This window comes from Panthera tigris, chromosome B4 (genome assembly GCF_018350195.1).
Source record: "Panthera tigris isolate Pti1 chromosome B4, P.tigris_Pti1_mat1.1, whole genome shotgun sequence".
Classification (NCBI taxonomy): domain Eukaryota; kingdom Metazoa; phylum Chordata; class Mammalia; order Carnivora; family Felidae; genus Panthera; species Panthera tigris.
In genome coordinates this window covers 79048617-79068422 of record NC_056666.1, presented here as the reverse complement: position 1 = coordinate 79068422, position 19806 = coordinate 79048617, and the positions used below count along the sequence as shown (strand labels likewise).

At 38.4% G+C, this 19806-nt stretch overlaps 1 protein-coding gene across 7 annotated transcripts in view; it reads left to right on the top strand.

Annotated features, from left to right (window-relative positions):
* Positions 1-19806, top strand: part of LOC102956760 (cyclic AMP-dependent transcription factor ATF-7) — an 89383-nt gene that overhangs the window by 11176 nt on the left and 58401 nt on the right. For 6 of the 7 annotated variants that reach the window (XR_006219967.1, XR_006219966.1, XR_006219965.1 and 3 more), the window contains exon 2: positions 7879-7947. Coding sequence is in view for 3 of the 7 variants with exons in the window: in XM_042992400.1 (XP_042848334.1) it covers positions 7900-7947 (48 nt within the window). In the remaining 4 variants the exon portion in view is untranslated. Of the gene's footprint in view, positions 1-7878; positions 7948-19806 lie in introns of those variants that run through there. The other variant, XM_042992401.1, reaches the window with a different exon arrangement.

Sequence of the window (19806 nt, the reverse complement as noted above, 5' to 3'; positions counted from 1 at the left end):
CTCATCTTTTGCCCATTTTTTTATAACTCTGTACCTCTGTTTTCCAGTCTGTTAGTTAGCAAAGTGCTTTACGCTTTGTGTTTTTACCCAGATATAAAACAGTAAGGCAAGTTAGTTTAAGATTGTAATGATGTATGTGCTTTCTATATTGTCCTTTTGGGGCAGTTAGTTTACGTACTAGTGAAATAATATATGCTAAACTGTTTTTATGCTAAATAACACAGTGGAAAACAAACTCAGAATTTATGAACAGAAATTTCAATTCCTAAATAATCTGCCTAGTAAAACTTGAGTCTTTGTTTTCTGAGATTCACATAACATGTATTATAGTCTCACAGTTCTTATGTTTATTGGCATTTTTTCCTTAAATCATTTTTCTAGATGTAATGCAAATCACAGTAGCACCAAGTATCCTATGGAGAATCAAATGTTGAGACTGCTGTGGTAGAGATCTTTGGTGTTTGTACTCTTTGCTTGGCGGCAGTTAAATTATCTTAGAGTCAGAAACTTAGTATCCAAAGTTATGTTCTTGGAGGAGAACTGTTTGTATATAATTTCTTTCTTTTTAATATCATAAGGAAATGGAGCCCATAGAGCTCTGTTTGGGTGCCTGTCTAAACTTTTTAGCTTGTTTATAGCTGAGCTGAAAGGCATTCAGTACCTGCTAAGCTTGGTTTCAGCTCTTTATTCTCTTTATGATGAATGGATGGGGCCATTTCTGAATGTTTAATATAAGTAATACTAGTTGTTAGGGAGCATTCATAGGATTCTGAAAATGAGTCCTTGAAGGTAACAAAGGAGGAACTATCTTGAACTGCTTGATTACCCTGTGTATCGTTATGTTTAAATTTCCACTGTGTCTATTTCTATATGAGCTGTTAGTTTATAATTTTAGAAAGATTTTTTGGTAGTCCATTTTGAACTTGTTAATTTGTCAGTTGGTTCTGTTGCTTTGTAGTAGAGAACGAACAACCTTATATGATTTGTAAGTATGCTGTTTAGTACTTTGGAATAGTCTAGCAGATGTGGGCCTTTTTGAAACTCATTAGACATGTTTTGTTTTTTTTCAGTCATGCAGATCAGCATTTTTTTTTTTATTAGCTTACATCATATTCTGTATTTTTATTAAAAGCAATCTGTGATCATTGTAGACTTTGGAAAATTCTGAAGGTACAAAGAAGAAGACAAAATCACCTGGAATACCATTACCCAGAGATCATCATTATTAACATTTGATGCTAATTCCCTTATCTTTTTTATGCTTATTATTATTATTATTTTTTTTTGCTTTTTTTTTTTCAGTAGGCTCTACACCCAATGTAGGGCTTGAACTCATGAACCCAAGATCAAGAGTCTCAGAGTCACTTGTTCTATTGACTGAGCCAGCCAGGCATCGTCCCTATTTTGTTTTCTTTTTTTGTAGATTTGGAATTATGGTGCATATGCAATTTTATTTATTTTTATTAAAATTTTTTTAAAAAATTAAATTAAAATGTTTATTTTCTTTTTGAGAGAGAGAGAGGGAGCGAGCATAAGCGGGGGAGGGGTACAGAGGAGCAGAAGAAGGCTCCTTGCTGACAGCAGAGAGCCCGATGCAGCATGCCCTGAGCATGAGTTGGGCCCCCAACTGACTGAGCCACCCAGGTGCCCCACATATGCAATTTGATAGCCTGCTTTTTTCCCCCCACAGAATGTATAGCATTTTCTCATGTCATTAGATAGCTTTCAGAAACGTTATTCTTAACAACTTAAATATAGTCTATTGTAAGGCAATACTTAATTTATATTTATCCATTCTTCTTAAATGTTTAATTTCCGTTCCTTTTTTGTTGTTACAAATAGAACTATGATGAACATTTTAATATATAAGTGATCCATGTTTTGGGCTTTAACCTCAGAATAAAGTCCTGAAAGAATGATTTGTTCAAAGAATATAAAACATTTTAAGACACTTAATATAAATATTGCCAGATGGCTTTCCAGAACGATTGTTCAAGTATGTACTCCCAAAAGTCTTATATGAAGATGCCCTTTCTACTGCATTCTTTTATACTTGAAAATATATCTTAACAGCTCTGGCCTAGGTTTTGTTTTCAAGGGCCAGTGAAGGGTTAATTTGACAAATAGCTTACTTCTCCCAATTTCTTAAAGCTCTAACCAAAAACTATGGAGCCTCCTCTATGTTATTTGGATGATAAGGAAAGCATAGAGTTAGTTGGTTGTACTAAGTCACATCAAGTACCTTAGGCACAAAGTAGCTGTAAAGTATATACTTAAAATATGTCATTAGACTTTAGTCTTTATTTTTTTTTTAATGTTTATTTAGAGAGAGAGTGCACACGCAAGTGGGAGAAGGGCAGAGAGAGAGGAAGAAACAGAATCCCACGAAGGCTCCGAGCTGTCAGCACAGAGCCCAACACGGGGCTCAGTCTCACAGACCATGAGATCATGACTTGAGCCGACCTGAGCTGAAATCAAGAGTTGGACGGTTAACCGACTGGGCCACCCAGGTGCCCCTTTTACCAAGAGTTTTAATCCCTCTTTTGTGTGCTCTTGTCTATACTCTGGAATTGGCTAGCAAAGGAACTTGACAAATGACCACAAAGAATAAGAGAAATAACAAGGGATTTAATATATATACTGATCAATCTGACTAATTGAACTTTAAATTAAGCCATCATTCTTACCACTTACGTGGCATCTCTTATGCCAGTTGACAAAGATTCTTTGACCAAATTTTAGTCAGGTTCGAGAAACTTCTTGTAGGCCTACCTGTGTACTTTCTTGTAAGATACAGTTGTAGCAAGAACCCCCCCCCCCCCCGCCTTCGATATCTGATTACCCTCACATCTGATCAGGTTTTCCATCTTTCTCAATCCCCCAGGTTATATGTGATCATTCTAGCCCATCTTTAGCAAGAATTTGGGGATGCCTAGGTGATTCAGTTGGTTAAGCATCCGACTTCGGCTCAGGTCATGATCTCACTGGTTCATGAGTTTGAGCCCCACATCGGGCTCTTTGCTGTCATCACAAAGCCCACTTCATATCCCCTGGCCCCCTCTCTGCCCCTCCCCCACTCTCTCAAAAATAAATTAACGTTAAAAAAAAATCTTATTAGGTCGGTTTAGCCAGAATCCCCCTTTGTCCTGATATTTCCTTTTAGTAATTTTCTATCCATTAACCCCTACTGTGGTCGTTGGCTGTAAATTTCCACTTGTCCATGATGTATTTAGAACAGAGCCCAGTTCTGCACTGAGGTCTCTTTCCCCCTATTACAATAGTTCTGAATGAAATCTGTTTTTTACTGCTTTAACTACTGTTCGGCTGTAGTTTTTCTTTGACACAGATGAGTGAAAGATTCTTTTCTTTCTTCTTCTTCTTTTTTTTTTTTGCAAAGGATTATTGTCTTTTTCAAAAAAAATGTGTATTTATTTTTGAGAGACAGAGAGAGAGAGAGAGTGCAAACAGAGGAGGGGCAGAGAGAGGGGCATAGAGGATCCGAAGTGGGCTCTGTGCTGACAGCAGTCAGCCCAATGTGGGGTGTGAACACACCATCTGCGAGATCAGGACCAGGGCCAAAGTTGGGTGCTCAACTGACTGACCCACCCAGGTGCCTCTGTCTTTTTATGTCCACTTTGCCTGGCATTTAGTAGTTCCTAAGTAATACATTTTGAATGAATGAATGATAGCTAGTCTGAACCCTTTCTAGATTTTCATGAATCTTTAATATTAATGTTTTTTGATATTAATATGTTCTTCTCATTTTATATACTTAGTAGTATCTGCTTTTTGTTATTAGGAACTAAGAACAGGGCCTTGGGTGTGTTCATATATGGCTTTTATTCCTTACAAAAATTGGGCCATTTTATGAACAGCAATTGGTTACTAAAGAAATAATCATATTACACCTGGGTCCAGAGAACTGACTTTGTAGTCCTCGGTGACAGATTCCATCCTCATTCTGTTGAAACAGAAGAAAAAAGGATAGATATACCTGTGTGTAGATATACCTGTGTGTGTGTACACATAGAGAATCAGTTTTCTTATTTGCACATTGACCATTTTAGGATATACTTCTGGTTCTGTCAAAACTATGTAACAGATTTTATGAAATTATCCCAGTTAATAAAAATCAGTGTCTGAACCTTGGATTTTCTTCACTTCTCTCCTAGCATTCAGATAACTTTCTGTCTTTTGAATAAATAGTAATTTTTATCATTTATGCATTCTGGTGAGTCTAGTACATGAGCCTTTTTCTCTGCAGACTTGGCCTCTAGGATAGCCTTTTTCAGCATCTTTGTTTTCCTGTTCTACGATCTCCTCTGAAAGCATCTCACTTCCCCTTGGAAGTATCTCTCAATATATGTATGCTTTGCCTTTCATTTGTTGGCTAGTTCTATAAAATGCTTGAGTTTCATCCTGAGGAATAGATCATGGAGAAGACAGCAGACTTGAGTGTCGTGCCCAGACAAGTGATCTACTTGTCAAGTTGTACAGTTACAAATGGGCCGTGAGTTACATTCTAGTGAATGGCAGCATTATTATTCAAGATTTCACCTTTGTCTCAGTCTGTTTATACTATAGAAATGTGTTGGTTTTGTTTTTGAGAAGGCATCAGTTTGACCTCTCTCATGTGTGAGATTTGTTTTAAGTATCAAATAGAAATAAGCAACACATTCTCTATATGTAGCAATTGATGCAGCAGATTGGGAATTAAAAAGATGTAAACGGGATTTTTTTTTTTTACTTTTTTTTTAATGTTTATTTATTTTTGAGAGAGACAGAGACAGAATGCAAGTGGGTTGGGGCGGAGAGAGAGGGAGGCACAGAATCTGAAGCAGCCTCCAGGCTCCGAGCTGTCAGCACAGAGCCCGACGTGGGGCTCGAACTCACAAGCTGTGAGATCATGACCTGAGCCGAAGTCAGACGCTCAACCGACTGAGCCACCCAGGCGCCCCGGGATTTATTTTTAATGTTTATTATTTTTGAGAGGGAGAGCACAAGTGGGGGAGGAGCAGAGAGAGAGGGGAGACACAGAATCCGAAACAGGCTCCAGGCTCTGAGCTGTCAGCACAGAGCCTTACATGGGGCTCAAACCCGTGAACCGTAAGATCATGACCTGAGCCAAAGTTGGACGCTCAACTGACTGAGCCACCCAGGTGCCCCTAGAATTTTAAGTGGGAGAACAGATCATTATTGTTGTTGCTAAATATTCTTTAAAAAGACAAATCACTTTGAAGTGAAAAAGCAAGAATGATGGAAATGAAAAAGAGCAAGAGACGGAGGAATGATTTAAGAATAATTGTGGGTACTTAGGAAAGAGGGCCTTCTTCCTCCCATTGTGATCTTCCTTTTGGTGAAAATGGCAAAACAAAAGCTAGTAAAGTGGGAAGGAAGCAGGAAATCCCAGTTAGTGACTGTCAGATTTCAGTATTTAAAGAGCCATGAAAATGCTTGCTTCTGTTACATTTAATACTTTTCCCCCAACTTGGTTTTGCCTTTTGTTTTCTTTTAGAAAGTCATGATACTGCATTTCTATTCCTAGTAAGGATGCAGTTAAATAAAATTTGGAAGCCATATATTGTGATGTGATTGTACAAAACCAAGAAAACCAAGTTAAATTTTGAATTTTGTGGTTTGAGGGAAATTGTTCCAGAGTGTATTTAATCCCTCTCTGTGCCAGTGCTGCCCTAATCCTCAGCCAGCAAGCACCCTTTTCCTCTTCTAGGTAGAAGACAGAACATTTAGCCTCAAATAACAGAACCAAGGTAAAAGGAAGGAATCCTGCCTGATTCCTTATGTTATGTCTGCTCTAGCCCTTGTAGTTTTAGTCCTGGTTGAAAATCTGTTAGAGGACCTTGTTGAAATAAAATTCTCATTTTGTGATTATATCAGGAAAGCAGGTTTGGGGAGTAGGAAGTGGAATTATCTCCAGCACAGCAGTTAGGAATTTTTCCAGAGATGAATTGCTTTCCAGAAATGTTCTGAATTTTCAGTCCTAGTGGCCTTGGTCTTTGTATTTATTTACTTTTATTTACTTGTATTTATTTTTTGCACTATGTCACAGTTCCAGAAAGTGCTAAAAAACTCATCACGTATTTAAAACAAACAAACCAGAAAGCCCCCTTGTCCTGGGGCTGTGTGAAGAAGAATAAAGCTCTCATTTTCCCAGTACCCAATCATCAGCTCGAGCTGGCTTCTCCTAGGAACAGAATTTATTGAAGCAATTTATCCTGGCTAAATGTGATATAAATCTGTGTACACCTATGTACATACAGGCTCCCTTCCATTACAGCAATGCTGCAGCATCAGTTTCCTTCATAGTTAGACCCTGTTCCTATCACCCTGAAAGATGACTAAGAAGCCCGTTCAATTTTATGGGGCACCCCACAATTTTGAACACTGATTAGTTGTGGAATTACTGATCAGACTACCAGAAATACTGGTTTCCAACCCCAGAGTGAGTCTTAAGAGAGTAGAAGAGATGTTACCTAGCTACCCTCTGAGTTTTACACATGCTTTTCTGATTACCAAATTCAGTCCAGCATTTTAACATTTTATTTTAATGCAGACCTGAGTGAGGTTAACTCTGACCTTTTGATTTTGGTTACAGTTCTGAAGTTGTTTCTAGGCATATTCAAATTCTTCTTCTTCCTCTTTCATCTTCCCTTGTTAATATTCTTTTATACCCCTTTCTTTCTTGTAGAAGGATGTTCAAAAATGTCCTTTAGGAGTTTATTCTATGAAGACTGTTTTTATGCCCTTCCCCCCACCCCTTCAAAACACTGTTTATCTTTTAGGAATATTTTCCCTAGGATTTGCATTTCTCATCCTTATCTACCTCCACCTCTATTTTTATTCCTGGTTGGGAAATGAGAAATTTTCCCAACACATTCATATTGGAATTATTGTTCTTTGACAAGGAATGTCTATCAACATTTCAAGAGTTTAGCCTCAATAATTAAAAAACAACAACAGTGTAAGCCCTGTTAAATTCTTCAGAGAAATAGAGAGGATGGATGGTGATGCCTTTTAGTGCCATTTCTTTTATCCCCTGCAGCAGCGCACATCTGTTGGCTGCAACAGAGCAGCCCAAGAACTCTGGCCGAGAGCAGCACAAACAGCCGGAACATATTCACCCAGTAAACCCCCAAAGAGTCGACATTTGTTTTATTGCTGCTTTTAAAAACCTAGCCATAAATAGAATTAGAGGGGGAAGGGCACCGATATTTCTCCATTTGCCACAGACGATTGGTGGGGGGAGAAGGAGGCTCCCAGTGGGGAGAGAAGGTTTTTATTTTTATTTTTTTATTAATGAAAATCATTTCCCGTGTAGCCCAATAGGATGGGTGCTTTGTTTTCTTTGGCAATAATCTGGGATAAACGGCCCTTGCCAACAGTCTCGTAGTTTATACACCAGGGAGCCAGATTATAGCCCTGTAAAATGGAGCACCCCTCCTATAATCCCTTAATTAATTAAATGACAAATTTTGGTCTTCTCTAGTTCAGAAATATGGCTTCCGCATCGAATGTTCTGTGGATTTATTGACATAGGGAACTGCACTGGTTGTAATTCAGTAGACTGGAGGAGTGTGTTATATACTGTAGCAGAAAGAGGGAAAATCTAGCAAAAGGTTTGAAATTCCTTGACTGTTGAGGTCTAAATTTTTCTAATTAAAAGTTTCAGTTGAGGCGCGGTAGATCATATGCCACCTGTCTAATGGGTCTCCCCAAAGTAGCCTGTGTTTATAGCTTTGATAGACAGCATTCTTGGAGCACCTGTTTCTAGGCTTGATATTTTTGAAGCACTTTTTTTTTTTTTTTTTTTTAACTCCAGCGTATTTAACATAACTTTTCCCCCTGCCTCCCCCTCCTCAGCTCCGCTCTGCTATATGAAATATGGGAGACGACAGACCGTTTGTGTGCAATGCCCCGGGCTGTGGACAGGTACGTTTACAATATACTTTATTGTGAATGTCTCGTTGTGAATCAAAGTGGCTGTTTTATCACTAAGGCAAAGAGTTTAAAGCCGGTATTTTACGTGATCACTGGAGGTAATCAGATCAGAGGATTTGCAGTGTGTAAATCCATGTTATGAGGAAGTGTAGGCACTCTACCGTAATGAAATCTGCCTTGCTCTCTTTCATATTGTTATTCTACTGGTGTTTGTTTCCCGACACACAGTGTTGGGGAATACATGTTGCTCTCTCCTCCTTTATAAAGCTATCCATCTAAATACAAAACAAGTTTAGAAATATCTTTTCCTCAACCTTCAATGGATATAAAAGTCTGCTTAACATATTTAGAATAGGCAGCCGAGAAAATACCCGTTCATTGTGAACCACAATTTGCTGGAATCTGTTGGATTTTTTAAATAAGAAAAAAAAAAAAGTTTCTTTGGACTGTTGATCCAGAAAATCATTGCTGGTAGCTAAGGCAGATATCTGTCTATGTAGGGAAGGCAAATCCAGTGTAGAACCTGAGATGTCGCAGCAGATATATGAACTACGAGATTTCTTAGCCATTTTCCCTCTTTTATGCCATGAAATGCCTTGTGCTGTTCGCCAGCTGCCATGTTATTATTTGCATATGTGTACATTTTGTGTCAGATATTTTTCATTATATGCTTTTTTAATAAAGTAATTTTGTTGAAGTTACCTTTTTTTTTCTTCTTCCCCATTTTGCACCTTCTTAACTCTTTTTCCTAGACCCTTCCCTACTGCCATGTTCCACAAAGGATGAAGAAAGGAATACAAAGAAAGTTTTATCTGCCTTCATGAATTGATTTTATGGAACCTGAAGGTTGAATTTCTGTTCAGTTAGGAATATGCCATGTGACTGCCCAGTGACACTTACTGGTGGTATGTGAGATTGCAGACTAGTTCTATTAAACATTGTAAATACTCAGACAAAAAGAGAGAGTTAAGTTCCAGAGATTCCTAGGAATTGGAATTTGAGAGGTGAATGAGATGGGGGTGGTGACAAGGAATGGGCAGAAGGATGATTCCACATTCCAGTAAATGCTGAAAATTTCAGAGAAGACTAAAAAAGCCATTATATTCTGAAGTATTCAGCATCATAGGGTATATTTCCTTCCTTGTCAGAGTTTTCAACTTTATTGTTGGTTGGATGTTTTCCCCGTGTGATTTATGTTTTATTCTTTTACAATAGAAGCCACCTGAGAAATTAGGATAAATTTGTTTCCATTTTCAAACAGCTGTATTAGAATATATATCTGAACTTGATCCCTCCAGATTTTTGTGTGTGGATGTGTTGATAGCAGTAGTTACTGTGATTTCCATAATTGATACCTGGGACCCTTTTCACTTATCTCCTTTTAAAAATCTGCATTTTTGGTGAAAAGAGTTATTTTTCTCATACTTACATTTATTTTTCTTTGTTCATGGCTTAAGCTACTCAGTGCCCCTCTTATATGTTGTATGCTGAAAACCACCTAGACAAGGACTTAAAGAAATTAAAATGGAAAATCATCTCTTAAGCTCTTGGAAGAAGAAAGGTTTAAATAGGTTTCTTCAGACTGTCTATCAGAAAAGAGTAGTTTTCACTGAAATTTGTGAGATCCCAGACGGTTTTGTGTTTGTTTGTTTGTTTCTTTTTGTTTTGCATTTTTTGGACTAGAGGTGGTAAAAACAGTAGGACTTTTTACTTTGGTTCCTTTTGTATTGTTGGGTGCTGTTTATCATAAGCCTTTTCCTTCCCCTATTCTTCCTCCCATTTCTGAACTGTCTGCTGGTATTTTGGTTGTTAGGACTCATTATAACCTCTAGTATAAGTCCCAAAGGCTTTTTTTCCCTTTAGTGGATATGGTACTCAGGGAGATGAGTATCTTCTTTTGGATTCAAGGTACTTGTTTCATAGAAAAGCATAGAAAACTCCGGCTTAAGTCTATGAAGGTAACTCCTTTGCATGTCAGAACTTTATGGTTAGGTAAAATTGTAGTTCTTTAGTTATATTTAGTCTTCTTCCAAGTTTCTCCCAATATCTAAGTAAAATTTAACTCTAGGATCTCTGCAAGACTCATTTTACTGTGATTGCTTTCTATTATATGAAATAGTGGAAATCTGGCCGAGAAGATAAATTTGGGAAAGCGAACTACCCTTGGCCTGTCATCCAACTTCCTTATATCCCTTGAAAATGGTTTCATCCTGGAGCCCCTTTGAGGCCTTCAAGCTATGTATAATCCTCTGTCATTGATTCAAATTTTTTATTCCAGAAATGGTAGAATAATAATTTTTTAAAAAGGCTATGTAAATTCCAGGACTGGCGATAAGGACCATGGTAATTTTTACAAGACACGGTTTGGAACTTACTGCCATAGAAGCCTCAAAAATCGGTGGCTCCGGTATACCACTTAGCGGAAGAAGGAATGAAAGCAAATTACAATTCAAGAGACTGATCCTTAAAAAACCAACCAACAGACGAAAACTATGTGAATCTTGCATTATTTCAATATCTGTTCTGTGCCCGGACTTTACCCAATGGGCCCTAAACTCAGAAATCATCTTACGCCTTAATATTAAGGGAAGGTGAAAGGAAAATTTACCTAAAATAGACTAGTGGATTATGCTCTCCACCATATAATCAAAACCACCGGGCTTTCAATGGATACGTAAACATGTTTTGGTTGCTAGGTCTTTAATGGCTGTTATTTTTGGATTCTGTTCATGATCCACTTCCCAACAGTAAGTCTGATGTGACACAGCTGAATTCTAAATATGCTGCATGTACTTTTTTTAAAAAAGATGGCTGCTGAAGGTTGTGTTCTCTGCATTCTTGTCTGAAAAGACAGATGAGAGGGTGTTTTGAGCCCTTTCATTTCTGCTCTCCTGTTGAGACCGTGTTTCTCTTGAGGCCTAATCACTCTCATGAAGAGGAACTTAGGGAAACCAATATTCTTGCTAATACCTCTCTATGGAATGTGGTAGCAGGAGTAGTTAATAGAGCTGCCTCCAGAGAATGGGTTAGTGTTGTTAAGGCAACAGTACCCCAGATACCCTGTGGCAAAGGGTTGGTTGAATTTGAGTGGTTTGGGTTTTTGAAATGTTTATAAGATAGCATCTAATTAAAACCATTGTGACCATAAAATGGCTTTGCTTCTGTTATTAAAATAATAAAAGTTTCGTTTGGTGCCGAATTTAGGTAGTTTTTTAAGTTTTTTTTCTTTTAATTTTTTTAATGTTTATTCATTTTTGAGAGAGAGAGAGAGAGAGAGAAACAGTGTGAGTGGGGGAGGGGCAGAGAGAGAGGGAGACACAGAACTCAAAGCAGGCTCCAGGCTCTGAGCTGTCAGCACAGACAGAGCCCGACGTGGGGCTCTGCGCGGGGCTGGAACCCACAAACCGAGAGATCATGACCTGAGCCACTCAGGCGCCCCAGTCTTTTAAGTTTTTGATGCTTTGAGAGACGTTTTTATTTAAAGATGGATTGTAAAGTTGTTTTATTTTATGTGCAAGCAGAAACAATTACAGTTGACCCTTGAACAGTACAGGGGTTAGGAACACCCGTGGGGAGTTGAAAATCTGCATACAACTTTTGACCCCCCCAAAAAACTTAACTACTAATAGCTTACTGTTGACCTAAAGCCTTACCAATAACATAAATGGTTGATTAACTCATATTTTGTATGTTATATGTACTGTATACTGTATTCTCACAATTGAGTAAGCAGAGAAAAGCAAATGTTATTAGGGAAATTGTAAGGAAGAAAAAAATTTACAGTATTGTACTATGTTTATCAAATGGACCTGCCCAGTTCACACCCGTGTGGTTCGAAGGTCAGCTGTACTATGTTTTTGACAGTAATCTTGGATTTGTAAATGCAGTTAGATAACTTATCTTTTAGACGTTTTTTGTCCAGTTTTTATTACTAGAAGTCAACAAATTCCATATTCCCATACCTCCCTCTCTGGAACATGACACTGTTTTGCAGTACAAATTACACAGATTTCAGTAGCCCTTCTGGTTATCATAACAAAGCCTTTGAGCAGAAGCTGATCATATAAGCTTATCACTTAGAATGTCTATTTCCTTAAGAACAGGGACACATTTCCTCGGAGGAGATACTTCTAATGCACAGTATCATCCCATTATTAGCCACTGAGAAAGATTTCTGTCATAACCAACTCTGTATCAACTCTGTCCTTTTAAGGACAAATCTTTTGATTGTTTCTCTGTCCAGTGTGACCTGATCAGCTCTTGTTATTTTTTTTCCCCTACGGATGTGTCCTACCGGATCTTTTCTTCTCCCAGAGGATATTTAGGTACAGGTTGAGGTTCTGTTCATATCTGAGACCTGAAACACATAACTAGCTCATAGACCTCCAGGGTCTGCTTTCCCTTTCTAAGGCCAAGAATAGCAATAGAGCCCTAGTTGTGGTGGGATTGAGGGCAGCTTCTTGTACCTCCTTATCTTGTCATATAATAGGAATAATGTTTATGGTGCTGTAGTCCTGGCTTCACTTGGCATTTAACCAACCTCCAGTGCTGTTTATTGCTTCGTATCCTCTGCCTCCATGAACATTATCCCTTAAATCTCTATTGCTTTGTAATATATGAGGCAACAAATAGCTTCTATGATTGGTTAAATGCCGGCATACTACAAAGGTATATGTTTTATTGCCTATGTAACACAAATCTATAGAGACTTTCTCTGTTATCCCAGCCCTCCCTTTAAATGGACCATACTGGTACTATGGGACTCTGGATTTTTAATTCTATCCTTCTGGCATGTTTCCCTATTACCTGGCATTAACACAAAAGAAAAGAAGGAAAATGGGTTGGTGCTGGTTACTAATTCTTTATGTTAGGGGAGCATCTTGAATTAGAGAATAACAAGGAAAGAAGTGGCTGGTTAGGTAAACCCCATTTATGGTGGTACGTACCATATTTACATGCTTCGACAGGTGAGGGCAATTTCAGGCAGACAGATAAGCCTTTCTTCCTCACCCCCTGCCAAGAGTTTAAAAAAATTCAAATTTTTATTTAATAATTCATATTTCATTCAATAATTCATCCAGTTCCCATCTGGTAAGAGTGCCTGCATGCTGTCAGGCAGCTGAAAATACACTGCATTATACACAATTAGGCCAAATGCTAACCTTGTTTTTTGTAATAATATGTTGATTTTGCAATAACTTTCAGTCCACTCTGACTATGCTGCAGTTTTATGTAGCCTTGTGATGGAAGTAGACCACCATTTTGCATTGTGTAGACAAAATTGGGACTGAGATTTTTAAAACTATAAATGTATTAAGAACAAGGAATTCAACCTGTTTTTAACGTCAGATCTGGCACTCTTGACGCTTGCCCTTAGAAACGTGTGGTTGATTATTTTAGGTTTTCATATTACAGTTATTGTTATGTTACTAAGAACATGGTAGATTAAAAGCATCCCTGCTCCAGTTTGCCGAGGGGGTGGGGGGGGGCGGGGAGAGGCTGTATGAACCTAATTAGAGCTATACCCAGGAAATTAAGATGAAATTTTTCAGTTATTCACTCTTGTTTTCCTTGGGTATGACTTAATATTTGGAATGGGAGCCCAGAAGCTGTTCTCAGAGCATTCCTGGTGGAAAAAAAATAAAATCCAGTATCTTTGTATCTCCGTTCTTCCTAAATCAGGAGAGAGGCTGTTTGTTAGTCCCTTCTTTCACAAACTGCCTTCTGTCTCTGGGAGCCTGTCCTTCGTTAGTCCCTCTTTTGCCACCCCTGCAAAACCACATATAGCTAGGTTGTTAACTTGCAAGATATTGTCATCGTCGTGTAGAATTCATCATTCTTTTATCAAATACTCTTCCAGCTAATGCGGCAGATTGAAGAACAGCCAGAGTGTTCCCTCTTTCTGGTTAGTGTGTTTCTTTAATGCAGATTGACTTGCTCAGCAGTCGCATTTTGTCTGAAGCCCTTGTTAGGACCTACTCTGTATGTGGATTCATAACACATCTGTGTGTACATCTACAGTGCTGTATAAATAATAATAAGTAATCACCAGATGGCCTATAACTGCTCCTCTGGACCCGCTGGGTCTCTTGAAGCTGTTAGTAAAGTCTTCTGGCGTTTTGCTGGGGAAAACTTGTCATAGATTTATTTCTAAAAAAATTCAAACTCACAACTGGGTGTTTAGGACTAGATATTGCTGTCTGTGTTGTAAATATTTAACAGGCTTTGTACAATGACAAGTAAAAGCGCCATTACTAACCACACACGGTGGCTGTGGAGCTCTTCTTCCCTCCCGGCCATTTAGAAAAAGGAAACGAAATGCCGATAAATTGTGCATTATGAACACGGTGCAAGAGATGCTGTCTGGAAGCTCTTTCATAGGAGAGGAAAGAGAACCTCAGTGTTCTGCTCAAAGGATGGAACCGGACAAACTTAAGCTTTTTAACCATATGCCAGTGACTTCTATTAAAACACAATGTCCTTTTTCAATGGGACTTGCAGTACAAGAAAAGCCCCTTCATCTGGAGTTAGGGAAGAGCCAAGTCTTGATCTTAATTGAGTCTTTATAACCAAATGATAAGCCCCTTTGAAAGGGTTACAGTTGCAAGTATTAGTAAACACTTAGCTAAATTTATATCTAAAAATGTAAGATGCTTATTGTTTGCCAGTATTATTTATAAAGCAGAATGCCTTTATTTTTGCCCTTTTTTTCATTTGTTTTTGTCAAAAGGGTTATATATTTTGCTCTTGGGGAAAAAAGTCTTATTCTGATTTTCTGCTTATAAATTTCTGTGCTATATTTCGCTATTGCTATTACCCTTGCTCCAGTACCTATTTCAGGGTACTTGCTCAGAACAGCAATGCATATTTTAAATAAAAATAGAACTGATTGTCTCTAAATTTTAATGTTTTAAAATCTTTGTTTGTCATAAGATAAAAAAGGTTTCACACAGAAATTGCTTATCTTAACTCTCAAGCCTAGTTTTCTTTTGTCTGTTGAGGGTCGAATCTATTTAACTATAGAGGGACTGTCCTATAAATCATAGCACATGGCCGTTACTTTCAACTTAGGATACATAGAAAGCTTTTCTCTTTTAAAATCTCATCTTGAAGAAGTGACATACAAATTGTGAGGGAGGAATGCTGCTATTAATAGTTTATTGTGGATATATTTTGTTTCTTAAATCCCTCAGAAAATTATCAGGCTAAGGATAAGATTTCACGGAGGTAAACATTGTGGAGAAAAGATGGAAGCTTTGCGGTTTATCTCTTTGTAACAGCACCTTTGTGTTTTTACTTTGAAATTTCTTTGTGCAGGGAAATATACCACCTAAGACTGTGCTTTGGTAAGAATCTGGCCTATTTGCAATTGTCATGTGAAAGTACAGAGAGAAGGAGAATGAATTTTGAAATTAGCCCATTCCCAGTCTGGCACGCCATGTGCCCTGTGTGGCTGCTGATCCTGCCGGCAGATTGAAGAGCTGAACCAACTTCTGCTCTAAAGACTAAAATTGCCAGCCATCATTCCAGCTCTTAAATCTTGTTGTTCACATCGATGATGTCAGATTTTGAGCAAACATCGTTCTGTCTTTAGATCCCAGGAGGAATCTGCAATTCCCTGGGTGTAAGGAAAGAGTTCTTCCTTTTTGCCTTTGAAAAACTTGAGTAGCTCTGCAGGGAAAGTCAGCAGAATAAATCTGCAGCCTGGCCGTGTCCTTTGAGTCATTGTAGAAAGCTGAGTGCTCTGCTCGGCATTCAGCAGATTGGCTGTCAGAGTTGCAGCTCAGCTTATCAAAGACATAGTCTCTCGAAGAGCCATTTATGTTATTCCGGAGAGAATCATCCTGTGGCAAAAGGAACGCCTCCTTTCTCCTCCCAGGGGTCATATCTTCTTTTGATACTGGGCAATTATCCCTTGATTTTCCTGAAAAAAGACCTCAATTTACCATAAAGATTGGCGCGAGCACAGGTTGCAGACTTGGTTACAATGACAGCTCTGATTTCTTAGCCACAGGGAGAGGCATCAGGGTGACACTTGTAAGTATGCCAGAGGCTTAATGCTGGTGATTTTTCTGCCGAGTATCTCAGTACCCCTTATAAACTTGGTTTCTCTTCTCTTTCTCTGAGGGAGAAAACATTTGTTTTAGTTTTTTGCATACCAGTCACTAAAAGTGATGTGAGAGTTGTCTCTCTCTCTCTCCTTCACTCACTTCCTCAAGCCTCTTTCCTTGTCTTCAGTTATCATCCTGTTTATTTTGAGATCAAGCTCTGTAGTTTCATCAAGCTCCATAGTCTCATTTTTTACTTTTTGCCTTCTTCTTGTATAGCTTATCTTGGTTGTTAGTAGTCATTGTACCTGGCGGGGATTATTAAGCAGTGCTTCCTCTAATTTAAAAAAAAAAAAAAATAGACTTTATTCTTTCGATCAGTTTTACATTTACATTTACAAAAAATTGGGTGGAAAGTATTGGAGTTCTCCGCTACCATATCTTGTATTAGTGTGGTACATGTGTTACAACTGATGAGCCAATGTTGATACATTAATATTAACTACAGTCCATAATCTGCATTAGAGTTTAGTCTTTGTGTTGTACATTCTGTGGGTTTTGACAAATGTATAATAATATGTACTCACCATTACAGTATCATACAGGATAGTTTAATTGGCCTAAAAAAATCCCCTGTGTTCTATGTATTCATCCCTCCCCACTCCTACCTCCAACCCTTGGTAACCACTGATCTTTTTACTGTCTCCGTAGTTTTGCCTTTTCCAGAATGCCCTGTAATTAGAATCATGCAGTCCTCTAATTCTTTAAAGTTGTGAACAGATAGGGGTGCCTGGCTGGCTCAGTCGGTGGAGTGTGTGACTCTTGATCTTGGGGTTATAAGTTCGAGACCCACATTGGGTGTAGAGATTACTTTTAAAAAAATCTTAAAAAAAATAGTTGTGGGTAGATAACCCTACAGTTAGGAATAGCTGGGGAAAGGAGGAGAGAAAATTAAACATTTGAGGTCACAGCTCCAAGGTCCCTCTAAAAGTCCCGAGAATCTCTCCAGGAAGATGAAAGTGGCAGCCTTTCTTCTCTACTGGGAGTCTCTCTGATGTTAAAAGATTTGGCTTGCCTAGTGACTGTTCTACTGGTTCTATGTGTTGAGAGCAAAAAAGGATAGGATGAACATTGAATGGGCTGTATGTATCTGGAGAGTCCCGGTGTTAGGTCTGAGCAAAGCAAGAGGAAGTAGAGCCCATGATCCCTTTTCCTTTGAGGTTGAGGACAATAAAGTCTCCTTTCCGTTGCTCCCATGGGCAGCCTTATATGTGACTAAAGAAAATCAGTGCAATTTAAAGGTAAATAAGAAAGACTCCCTGTCTAAAAGTAATCCTCTATACTTCTACATTAGTTAAAGATTCATAACGAATAAGTTATTAGAAAAGTAGATAGGGAGCTGTCATTGGCACTTTAGTATAAATCAGTTTAATCATAGATGTAGTACTGGCTACATAAGCGAGGAGAAGGTTTTATTTGGGTTAAGGGATAGTGGATGAGGACTGGCTTAGGTGGAATGGTTCTTGAGCAAAGGAGACATGGCAACTTTTTTTTTTTTTTTTTAAACGTTTATTTATTTTTGAGACAGAGAGAGACAGAGCATGAACGGGGGAGGGGCAGAGAGAGAGGGAGGCACAGAATCCGAAGCAGGCTCCAGGCTCTGAGCCATCAGCCCAGAGCCCGACGCGGGGCCCGAACTCACAGACCGCGAGATCGTGACCTGAGCCGAAGTCGGACACTTAACCGACTGAGCCACCCAGGCGCCCCAAGACATGGCATCTTTTGAGGATGTCAAGGATAAACAGATTTATTTCTTAGTTTTGTTTTGGGCTATTTCAGCTTCCTTCTACTGGAAGATAGTTGAGAAGTATAAATCTTAAGGACACTAATGAACACTAGAAGCAACTTAATTAAATCTCTTTGGCTAGAAAGAGAGACATTTCCTCCTTTTCCTGTTCTGGAAAATTTATATTGATAAAATATGGGGGAAGGAGAGTGACCCGATTTCTCTAGTTCTAAGATTCAAGTTTCCTATCTACTTAGAATTCCAACTTCCTGGTATTGGGTAAGATCTCTTTTCATAAAAATAGTGACTCTACACCTTCTAGGTTTGGCTCCACATGAGAATCTTCCAGCTTTGGCCTCAGTGCTAATTTAGTTATCCTGCTTGTTGAACTGAACTGACTCTGTGGTAAAGTGAACATTAGCCTAGGGAAGGCTCTATAACGTGATGTTGGGGATTAATATCAGAGTGCAGAGCAACAGATACATGTATACATGTACATACATACACAATTTAGAGGACATGTTGTGTCTGTATGATACAGAAAATTATATTCCACCCAAGGATCATATGGGGGGAATGGGAGAGGACAAAATACAAAGAAAATTATTTAACTTTATCAATGTAATAATAATAACAGCAATAGCAGTATACAATAGCTAACTGAGCTCTTATGTACTGTGCAAAAAGTGCTTTTATAGATATTATTTAACCCTAGAGATCCCCTGAAGGAGGATATAATATCCCTATTGTACAGATGAGAAAACTAAGGCTCAGAGAGACTGAATAACTCAGATGAGGTCACATGATGTTTTGTGTGACCAGATAGATTCCAGACTGGCACTCTTTAACTACTAGGCTAAAGTGGCTTCTTATTATTCTCCTTGTACATGTAAATATACCCATCTAGCATAGGGGAAAAAAAGAGAGAGAGAGAGTGAATAAGCAGTAATTTTTTGGCAAATGGTCCCAGTGCAATCAGTTAAGTAAGTCCTGACAACAGGTTATTACTGATCTAGGCATTTGGCTGCTATGCCAGAGAGAGCTGGATCTACAACTGTACAAAAAGATAAGAATTCTTACTCAGATGAAGAGACCTCTCTGCAGCCGCATGAGCCTTAATCTGTAATGGTTTTTTATTTGCCTGGGAATGCTGCTGAGATGTGATGAACTCTCTGTGAGGTAAACAACCACTGTTGTGTAGCAGGGACATGATTTTAAGATGAGAAAGAAAACAGATTCTTGACCAACCAGAAAGGTAGAACTAGAAAACTGGGACCTCAAAATCATAGTTTCAGTATCCTCCACTGATAGGCCCTAAAGAAGCATTGTGGTGTCATCTTTGTGAATTCTCTGTTGGCTCACTTCCTGATTCATATTCCCTTCTTCTCGATCTTAGTTTTATGTCTGTAAAGCTCCCCAGTGCACATGATGCTGTCTGGGTGTCTTGCTTTGTGTAGTGTCATGTAGTGGTGGGGCTTCGGTTATAGTGGCTGCCATACTGATTGGTGACAAGAGGAAATGTGACTAAGGTGGAACTAGGATATGGTTAGAAGTTTGTTAACGGTGCAGTGAGATGTGTATTCTGCTTGGTGATTGCCAGCTTGTTTATTCTCTGAAGTTTTTGGCATATAGCTGCATGGAGGGTCTTACCTGTTGAATAATAATAAAATTCTTCTCTACTCAGATCTTACATCCTCCTCTTTGATTTCATAGCACTTCCAGATGTCTAGTCTTTCCATTTCCATTGTGGGTGTTAATGCAGGGGGTATCTCATTTTTCAATAGAAGTGAAAATCTGTGGCTAAGTAGATGTATGGAAATATTTACATGAAATGATTTGTGATAAAAATGTGTGGAAGTACACATAAAGGATTGAAAGAGGTTGGAGAGTCTCATGGTTGATATTTATAGTAAAAGAATTCTTTGTATGTTTTGTCTGAATGTCTTTTTATTTTACTGGAAAGTTGCTTAAAATATACATTTTCCTTCTTGATTCTGATAATGATTCATTGTATAA